Source organism: Mercenaria mercenaria, chromosome 3, assembly GCF_021730395.1.
Source record: "Mercenaria mercenaria strain notata chromosome 3, MADL_Memer_1, whole genome shotgun sequence".
Lineage (NCBI taxonomy): Eukaryota > Metazoa > Mollusca > Bivalvia > Venerida > Veneridae > Mercenaria > Mercenaria mercenaria.
Genome location: NC_069363.1, coordinates 10,897,757 through 10,908,273, shown reverse-complemented (window position 1 = coordinate 10,908,273; position 10,517 = coordinate 10,897,757). Strand labels below are relative to the sequence as shown.

Here is a 10,517-nt window from a genome sequence, read left to right as displayed (position 1 = left end):
GTTGAAGTTGAAGTATTAAAACATGTTCTAGAAATATCTGGAAAAAAAACAAGTAAAAAATGAGTTTCTGTCATTTCTGAGTTATGTTGCGGCCTGGAAAATTCCACAAAATAAGGTTGCATGCTTGCTAGCTGTTTCTAGAAATAAAAGGGATTGATGGCGGATGGCATTCGAAAAATGATACAAGTGATCCATATAGTACTCTCTAACCAAATGGAGGGTAAAATTCTCACGTTTTAAAGAAATAACGAGCGCTGAAAATGAATTTCTTTGTTGTGCGTCAAAAATCGTAATTATTCATCCAATGCATGTCAGATATATTAAAATAACACATTCTTTTGGCGGCTTATAATATAACACTGCTATCCTGGATAAGTTAACATCATTTTCGAGGTATATATTGTGTTAACTAACATAATTGTAGTTGCATAGTGTCCGGATAAGATAAGTTGGATATAATTTGTTTAGGCTGTACAGTAGTAAATAAATTTGCTATATGTTCTGTATAAAATTAACAATTTTCTGAGGGCTGTTATACAAAGCCAGGCCGTTTTTTAAATAAGAATTACTTGCCTTGTGTTCTTTAATGACATATAAACCACTAGCCTTACTCATTTGGCTTATAGTGCTTTAGGGGTATAGCGGATTTTAGGGTATAGAGGGTAGGTAGTTCAACTAATTTGACTTGATTCTAGGAAATATTGAGATTGAGACTTTAAAAGATAAAAAAAATCATAATATATACTGGTCAGACCAGGGCATCCGCTGGGATTTTAAAAGTTGGAGCCACCAGTTTAACCACTTTCAAAATTTTGGAGCCAATCCATTTATTTGAAGCCGTGGTCTGTTTTGTATGCATAAAGATGGGATATGTATATAAAATAAACAACATAACACTTCTTACACTTACTGTCTATTTAATGTCATATCTTTTGCGTTTTATATTTGGCAGTTGCTAGGTAGCCTGTTCCGGCTACCTAGACCTTTAGTCTACGTAGCCGGCTCTATATATACATATCATATATGAACATGTAAGTAAAGGTAGCCGGCTTTAATAAACTGTATCTATAAAGGATTATAAGGATCATTATATTAGTTAAATAAAATACATTTCTTCTGATTTATTATTATTTATTGTTTGTGTTTTACCTGTTTATTTTGCAGTATTTACGCACTCGTATCGGCGAACATTTTGTTATGTTAGAATGTACTTGATACATATTCGAGATACAGCGATTCATTCCTAAAAGAAAACAAAACAAACAGTTTTAATTGATCATTACTTTCGCACTTCTATGTGCATCTTGAATTAATTAACTAATTACTTACTAATTTCTTCTCCGATTTGTCTACAATTCAATGATCTTTATTGGTTCTAATGGTTTGTTTGAACATATGACTTATGAGCTCTTTATTCTAAGGTAGCTTGATAAATGTGAAATGTAAAATTACATAATTACATGTATATATCAAAAGACCTAATTCTAAAGGATTGCCGACAATTTAAATCATCGATCAAAACTGGTGTTTTTTTTTTACATTTATAACAAACTACAAAAATTCATTTAAAATTTTACTTTTAATTATAAACACGCCGATGACGATAACGACACTTTGATCATTTGTTAATAACATAACAAAATATCGGTAGATATGATACGAGTGCATAAATACGGCGAAATAAACAGGTAAATCACAAATAGTAAATAATAAGTAACAAAAATGTAATTAATTTAACTAATATATTGATCGTTTATAACAAAATTTATTAAAGCCGGCTACCTTGACTTACATGTTAATGTATGATATGTATATATATATAGAGCCGGCCTAGGTAGCCGGAACCGGCTACCTAGTCACTGCCTTTATATTTTCTTGGCAGTAGATATAGAAGATAGAGGGTCCAGGAATTTTTTTAATACAAGTGCGAAACGGTGGGTGCTGGTGCATTTTTCAGTCAAAACTTTGTTAAATAAAGGTAACTTCTTGGGCCACTAGGGGCAGGGGAGCATAGGCCTCCCAACCCCTCCACCCCAACCCCTTTGAATCCAGGTCTGTGTAGACCAGGGTGACTTTAACCAGCTGTGGAGCTTCTCATGCTTTTTTTTTAGTCTCTGTTTAGTGAAAATTAAGGCTTGAAAACTTAAAGGCTTCACTTTTAAACACAAGCTGAAGTATGTGTATGCATGTCAGATTGTGATTTTTAATGTAAGGAAAAAGAAACGAAGTTCACAGCACTTCAACTGCAAATCCATAAATCCTCTTGGTACTTTTAAATCAAAAGTGTATTAAGTAATACACAAATTGTACAGATCTTGTAGAATTAGGTCAAATACATCACATACATTACAACATTTAGCTGTCAAACAGGGCTTCCTTTCATCCTACATCAAAGGCAAACGCCGATCGGCACCTTTCCTTTGAACTTCAGCCGCCATATGCCTGTGTTTATTTCAAGATGGTAATTTATGCAATTTTGTCACCAAATGTTTTGGGTGATACTCAATACTGGGATTTAAAGTTAAATTACGTTTGAAAATACAGGAAAACTAGGATTTACAAAAAAAAATCTGGGTAAGTGGCTTTATTAGTGTTCGAAAAAGGTCTCAATTAATACATATATCAATGTAAATAGTTATCACTCAAGTTGCCGATTATTCTGTTGCATGATCAAAAATTTAGATGTCTGTTTTCATTTATAAACTTTCAAACAGAAAATCAGAATATATTTTTAGACCGTTGTCGTGTTGACTGACTCATTGGTCAGGTCTGTGGTGTCATGTCAGACGACATTGTTTATTGGAAAATTGTTTATCAAATATACATAGGTCAGTTACCGAAATATTATCTGATTAAGTTAATCTCATAAAAAGAACCGAAAATTCGTCAGGAAAACAGCGTGAAAAACAGCCATTTAAAAGAAATGGGTCGCCGCTCTTTGATCAATAAAATTGGTTGGGTCATCGATAATTGGATCAATTAAAATAAACAGTAGTGGATACTTCAAACATTTCCATTGAAAACTTGCTTTCTTTAATAATTGATCACATCTGTCTCCCCCACTCTCTTCCAATTAACTCGCATGAGCGTGTCACAACAGTATGCAATATACACACCTGTCAAAACATGCGTCATCGCATTAGCTGATTACTTGCTATCGTTTTTTTCTACGTGGGAGAATACCTGAGACGCGCGAAACGGAAACCATGCTTCCAGATCAAATACACAATAACACACCGTTGGAAAAAATGAAAATATATATGGAGCCATAATGTTTCGGCACTCGAGATGTTTTTGAGCAACTTTAGTCAAAGTTTGAGCCACTGACTCCAAATGCAATAGGCAGCGGACACCCTGCAGACTTACTTGCTTTAATAAATTAAGGAAGTGGCTAGGGGTCTGATAACCAAACCTCTAGACCCGGAGTCTAGAGGTCCGGTAATCAATATGTATGTACCCTGGGTACTGTTATATACTGTACTCTTAGTGTAAAAGGAAATTTCTGGTAAAAGTTCTGATTAGTTGTCATTACGTTTGCTGTTATTACGTCATGCAGTTATAACGTTTTTTTATGCCCCCGAAGTTGGGCATATTAAAATCGCACTGTCCGTCAGTGTGTCCGCTTAATTCTTGTCCGGGCTGTAACTCTTTCATCCGTCAAGGGATTTTGAAATGACATGGCACAAATGTTCACCATAATGAGACGACGTGTCATCAGAAAGACCCAGACCCAAGGTCAAGGTCACACTTGAGGTCAAAGGTTATCATGGTCTTGTTTCGTGTCCGGTCCATAACTCTGTCATCCATGAAGGGATTTTCAAATAACTTGTCATAAATGTTAACCATAATGAGACGATCTGTCATGCTGCGTAAGATCCAAACCCCTACCTCCAAAGTCAAGGTCACACTTAGAAGTCAAAGGTTAACAGGGTCTGTTTCGTGTCCGGTCCATAACTCTGCCATTCATGAAGGGATTTTGAAATTACTTGGCATAAATGTTCCTCATAATGAGACGACGTGTCATGAGCAAGATCCAGACCCGTAGCTCTAAGGTCAAGGTCACACTTAGAGGTTAAAGGTTAACAGGGTCTGTAATATACGGTCCACAACTCTGCCATCGATTGAAGGATTTTGAAATTACTTGGCATAAATGTTCCCTATAATGAGATGAGGTGTCATTGCACAAGACCCAGACCCTTAGCTCCAAGTTCAAGGTCACACTGAGAAGTCAAAAGTTTTTCTTGTCTGGTTCATAACTCTGCCATTTATCAAGGGATTTGAAAATAATTTTAAATAAATGTTAACCATATTGAGAATGTCTGTCTCTTGGGTCAAGGTCAAGGTCACGAAATGATGTGTGATTTTTTACGCATACAGCTGTATCATTCTTGGGCATGCTTCGGGGGCATTTGTCACCAATAGTGACAACTCTTGTTTTTGTAAATATTTTATTAGCTCACCTGTCACAAAGTGACAAGGTGAGCTTTTGTGATCGCGCGGTGTCCGTCGTCCGTCCGTGCGTCCGTCCATCCGTAAACTTTTGCTTGTGACCACTCTAGAGGTCACATTTTTCATGGGATCTTTATGAAAGTTGGTCAGAATGTTCATCTTGATGATATCTAGGTCAAGTTCGAAACTGGGTCACGTGCCGTCAAAAACTAGGTCAGTAGGTCTAAAAATAAGAAAAACCTTGTGACCTCTCTAGAGGCCATAATTTTCAATGGATCTTCATGAAAATTGGTCAGAGTGTTCATCTTGATGATATCTAGGTCAAGTTCGAAACTGGGTCACGTGCGGTCAAAAACTAGGTCAGTAGGTCTAAAAATAGAAAAACCTTGTGATCTCTCTAGAGGCCATATATTTCACAAGATCTTCATGAAAGTTGGTCAGAACGTTCACCTTGATGATATCTAGGTCAAGTTCGAAACTGGGTCACGTGCCTTCAAAAACTAGGTCAGTAGGTCAAATAATAGAAAAACCTTGTGACCTCTCTAAAGGCCATATTTTTCATGGGATCTGTATGAAAGTTGGTCTGAATGTTCATCTTGATGATTTCTAGGTCAAGTTCGAAACTGGGTCACGTGCCATCAAAAACTAGGTCAGTAGGTCTAAAAATAGAAAAACCTTGTGACCTTTCTAGAGGCCATATATTTCACAAGATCTTCATGAAAATTGGTCAGAACGTTCACCTTGATGATATCTAGGTAAAGTTCGAAACTGGGTCACGTGCCATCAAAAACTAGGTCAGTAGGTCAAATAATAGAAAAACCTTGTGACCTCTCTAAAGGCCATATTTTTCATGGGATCTGTGTGAAAGTTGGTCTGAATGGTCATCCTGATGATATCTAGGTCAAGTTCGAAACTGGGTCACGTGCGGTCAAAAACTAGGTCAGTAGGTCTAAAAATAGAAAAACCTTGTGACCTCTCTAGAGGCCATATATTTCATGAAATCTTCATGAAAATTTGTCATTATGTTCACCTTGATGATATCTAAGTCAAGTTCGAAAGTGGGTCACGTGCCATCAAAAACTAGGTCAGTAGGTCAAATAATAGAGAAACCTTGTGACCTAACTAGAGGCCATATTTTCCATGGGATCTGTATGAAAGTTGGTCTGAATGTTCATCTTGATGATATCTAGGTCAAATTTGAAAGTGGGTCACGTGCCGTCAAAAACTAGGTCAGTAGGTCAAATAATAGAAAAACCTTGTGACCTCTCTAAAGGCCATATTTTTCAATGGATCTTCATGAAAGTTGGTCTGAATGTTCATCTTGATGATCTCTAGGTCAAATTCGAAACAGGGTCATGTGCGGTCAAAAACTAGGTCAGTAGGTCTAAAAATAGAAAAACCTTGTGACCTCTCTAGAGGCGATACTTGTGAATGGATATTCATAAAAATTGGTCAGAATGTTCACCATGATGATATCTAAGTCAAGTTTGAAAGTGGGTCACGTGCCTTCAAAAAGTAGGTCAGTAGGTCAAATAATGAAAAAACGTGACCTCTCTAAAGGCCATATTTTTCATGGGATCTGTATGAAAGTTGGTCTGAATGTTTATCTTGATGATATCTAGGTCAAGTTTGAAACTGGGTCAACTGCGATCAAAAACTAGGTCAGTAGGTCTTGAAATAGAAAAACCTTGTGACCTCTCTAGAGGCCATACCCTTGAATGGATCTTCATGAAAGTTGGTCAGAATGTTCACCTTGATGATATCTAGGTCAAGTTTGAAACTGGGTCACGTGCCTTAAAAAACTAGGTCAGTAGGTCAAATAATAGAAAAACCTTGTGACCTCTCTAGAGACCATATTTTTCAATGGATCTTCATGAAAATTGGTCAGAATTTTTATCTTTATAATATCTAGGTCAAGTTCAAAACTGGGTCACATGAGCTCAAAAACTAGGTCACTATGTCAAATAATAGAAAAAACGACGTCATACTCAAAACTGGATCATGTGGGAAGAGGTGAGCGATTCAGGACCATCATGGTCCTCTTGTTTATACTTATTCTAACTCGAGGCATATCTATTGAATATGAAATTTTAACAGTGATTTCTGGTAATCAGTGTTATTTATTGTACCCCCCGACAACAAAGTTGTAAGGGGGGGTATACTGGTTTCAGGTTGTCTGTCTGTCTGGCCGTCTGTCTGTCTGGCCGTCTGTCCGTAGACGCAATCTTGTGCGCACCATCTCTCCTTATCCCCTTGACAGAATTTAATGAAACTTCACACAAGTGATCAGTACCAACAGTAGTTGTGCATGGGGCATGTTAGGTTCTTTTAGGAAAAAAAATTGCAGAGTTATGGGACTTTGTTTTTTTGTTACTATATACATAGACACAATCTTGTGCGCACCATCTCTCCTCATCCCCTTGACACAATTTAATGAAACTTCACACAAGTGATCAGTACCAACAGCAGTTGTGCATGGGGCATGTTAGGTTCTTTTAGAAAAAAAATTTGCAGAGTTATGGGACTTTGTTTTTTTGTTACTATACTATATACATAGACACAATCTTGTGCGCACCATCTCTCCTCATCCCCTTGACACAATTTAATGAAACTTCACACAAGTGATCAGTAACAAGAGTAGTTGTGCATGGGGCATGTTAGGTTCTTTCAGCGACAAAAATTGCAGAGTTATGGGACTTTGTTTTTTTGTTACTATACTATATACATAGACACAATCTTGTGCGCACCATCTCTCCTCATCCCCTTGACACAATTTAATGAAACTTCACACAAGTGATCAGTAACAACAGTAGTTGTGCATGGGGCATGTTAGGTTCTTTCAGCGACAAAAATTGCAGAGTTATGGGACTTTGTTTCTTGTTAACATACTATGTACCTACAGTCTGCATATGCAGTCTTGTGCGTGCCTAATCTACCAAACCCTTACACACAATTTAATGAAACTTCACACAAGTGATCAGTACCAACCATAGTTGTGCATGCTGCATGTTACATTCTTTTAGATAAATATTCTGCATAGTTATGGGACTTTGTTTTTTGTTACTATACTATATACTATACTGTATACATACAGTCTATATACATACAGTCCGCATAATTATGCAATCTTGAGTGTGTCAAATTGCAATGTACTGTGTCAGTGCATGCGGGGGGTACATTCATCACCTTTAGTGATAGCTCTAGTTTACTCTAGCAGTAACATGAATACAACAATTAATGAGCAAAATGCATGTCTTAAAATACTGAAGAAAACATTAACTTTATTATTTTATTCATCAGTCCCTAGAAAAACAATGAAAGCTTCAGATCGCGGTGTACAAACTGCTATTACTTACTTGTAGAATTTGCGATGGTATTTTTCACGGGATTAAAGTATTATAAATACTTCTGTTTCCTGTGATTTACCATGTATTTAAAACAAGAAGAAAAATACGAGAGCAAACCTCCGAAATCATCTTCCGTTTTTAAAATATAGTCTGCTCTTCGTATACAATCCTCAGTATTCATATTGATTACCAGACCTCTAGCCTGCCCTGTATGGGTTGTCTAGTTAATCAAGTCTGAAAGGAAAATGATTTAGATCTAATAAGTTTTACAATTTTATTTTCGACCAGATATTTCCGAAAAAATGCTGGTCAATAAAATCTGGATTTTCATCAGATCTCCTGGATTTTCAACTGAAACAGTGAAATAAAACAGGAACTGGCGTACATTTATAAAACATGGAAATGCCACTTTAACAGGGAAAATGTTGAGGATTTTTTCTTTACAACATTATCTGACTAATACCCCAGTCACACATACGGCGCGGATAACTACGTCTAGCCACGGATAGAAATGTAGTAATCCGTATCGATCCGTACCTGTGCCGTACCTTAACGTAGTAATACGTATCAATCTGTACCAATTCGTACGGCTCAGGTACGGATCGATACGGGTTACTAGGTTTATATCCGTAGCTAGATGTAGCTATCCGCGCCGTATGTGTGACTGTGGTATGAGCTGGAAGTGCTGCTTGATTACATATTTAGTACTAGTGTTCCTTTAGGCACCCAAAATTTAGAGAACAAAGTTGTAAGTGTATAGCCATCTGGCAAATGTATGTCTAGCCTGCTTTCTAACTGTCAAGTTAGTGGATGACTAGCCTGTCCTCTATACATGGGTGTTCTAGGTGTCTGGCTTACAAGCTGATAATGAATACTGAATATGATCGGAACCAACAACAGTAACCTCATAATGAGCATTTATAATTCAAATATTGATGAGATCTTTGTAAGAAACTATGACTAGAGCTGTGAAGTTTTATCTGTATATTGTGATATTTACTAGAAATAGTAAGTACTGTGTTACATGTAGCGTGTAAGTTTATCAGCATTCCAGTATTATTGTTTTTCAAACAGAATTACTTAAACTTTAAAGTTGTCCAGTATGATGAGTTTTCACCGCCACGTATGACTGAGCAAAGAGCTATAAAAATAAATAGATCGGCAACTTGAAAGGCACATAGAGCAAATCTCGCCAACATCACGTGGGAACTGAATGTAAGTTTATCAGCATTCCAGTATTATTGTTTTTCAAACAGAATTACTTAAACTTTAAAGTTGTCCAGTATGATGAGTTTTCACCGCCACGTATGACTGAGCAAAGAGCTATAAAAATAAATAGATCGGCAACTTGAAAGGCACATAGAGCAAATCTCGCCAACATCACGTGGGAACTGAATGAGATCTTGATTTACCGGTGTATGAAACAGACAGTAGGAGGATAAAAATTTGTGTTGTGGTCATTTGTTTATAATGATAATGGTGCTTTTTAGCTCACAAAGTGCTCAAAGGTGAGCTTTAGTGATCGCCCTGTGTCTGTCGTCGTCCGTCTGTCGTCGTCAGCAATTTGACTGTTAACACTCTAGAGGTCACATTTTAAGCCCAATCTTAATTAAACTTGGTCAGAATGTTACCCTCAATAAAATCTTGGACGAGTTTGATATTGGGTCATCTGGGGTTAAAAACTAGGTCACCAGGTCAAATCAAAGGAAAGCTTCTTAACACTCTAGAGGTCACAATTTTGGCTCAATCTTAATGAAACTTGGTCAGAATGTCACCCTCAATAAAATCTTGGACAAATTGGATATTGGGTCATCTGGGGTCGAAAACTAGGTCACCAGGTCAGATCAAAGGAAAAGCTTGTTAACACTCTAGAGGTTACATTTTTGGCCCATTCTTAATGAAACTTGATCAGAATGTTACCCTCAATAAAATCTTGGACGAGTTTGATATTGGGTCATCTGGGGTCAAAAACTAGGTCACCAGGTCAAATCAAAGGAAAAGTTTGTTAACACTCGAGAGGTAATAATTTTGGCCGAATCATAATGAAACTTGATCAGAGTGTTATCCTTAATAAAATCTTGGACGAGTTCGATATTGGGTCATCTGGGGTTAAAAATTAGGTCACCAGGTCAAATAAAAAGAAAAGCTTGTTAACATTTATGACTGTATCTTCACGAAACTTGGTCAAAATTTTAATATTGATGATCTTAAGGTCCAGTTTGAATCTGGGTCATGTAGGATCAAAAACTAGGTCACCAGGTCAAATCAAAGGAAAAGCTAGTTTACACTGTATAGGCCACATTTATGACTATATCTTAATGAAACTTGGTCAGAAGGTTAATCTTGATGATCTACAGGTCAAGTTCAAATCTGGGTTAGGTGGGGTCAAAAACTAGGTCACCAGGTCAAATCAAAGGAAAAGCTAGTTAACACTTTAGAGGCCACATTTATGACCATATCTTAATGAAACTTGGTCAGAATGTTGATGTTGATGATCTCAAGGTCAATAGGTCAGGTGAGTGATACAGAGTCTTCATGGCCCTCTTGTTTAATGTTGTTAGTATTTTCTACACGAGGAAGGAATGAAGTTATGATTGGAAGTCTGAGAAATTAAGTTGTTGTTTGAAAATTGGACCCGATTTGATTTATTACGTGCCGGCCATATCGCCAGTGTAATACTTTAATCAGTGTCTGTTGATTTGATCATGAGTGATCAAGTCA

General features: G+C 36.8%; 1 protein-coding gene across 3 annotated transcripts in view; it reads left to right on the top strand.

Moving 5' to 3' along the window:
* Window positions 1-248: 248 nt before the first annotated feature.
* LOC123525455 (CAP-Gly domain-containing linker protein 4-like) overlaps window positions 249-10,517 on the top strand; it is a 78,591-nt gene continuing 68,322 nt past the window's right edge. The window contains exon 1 of one of the 3 annotated variants that reach the window (XM_053537855.1): window positions 249-289. In XM_053537855.1, coding sequence (XP_053393830.1) covers window positions 261-289 — 29 coding nt within the window. In that variant the 5' untranslated portion in view covers window positions 249-260. Of the gene's footprint in view, window positions 394-10,517 lie in introns of all 3 variants that reach the window. The other 2 variants (XM_053537857.1, XM_053537858.1) reach the window with 2 other exon arrangements.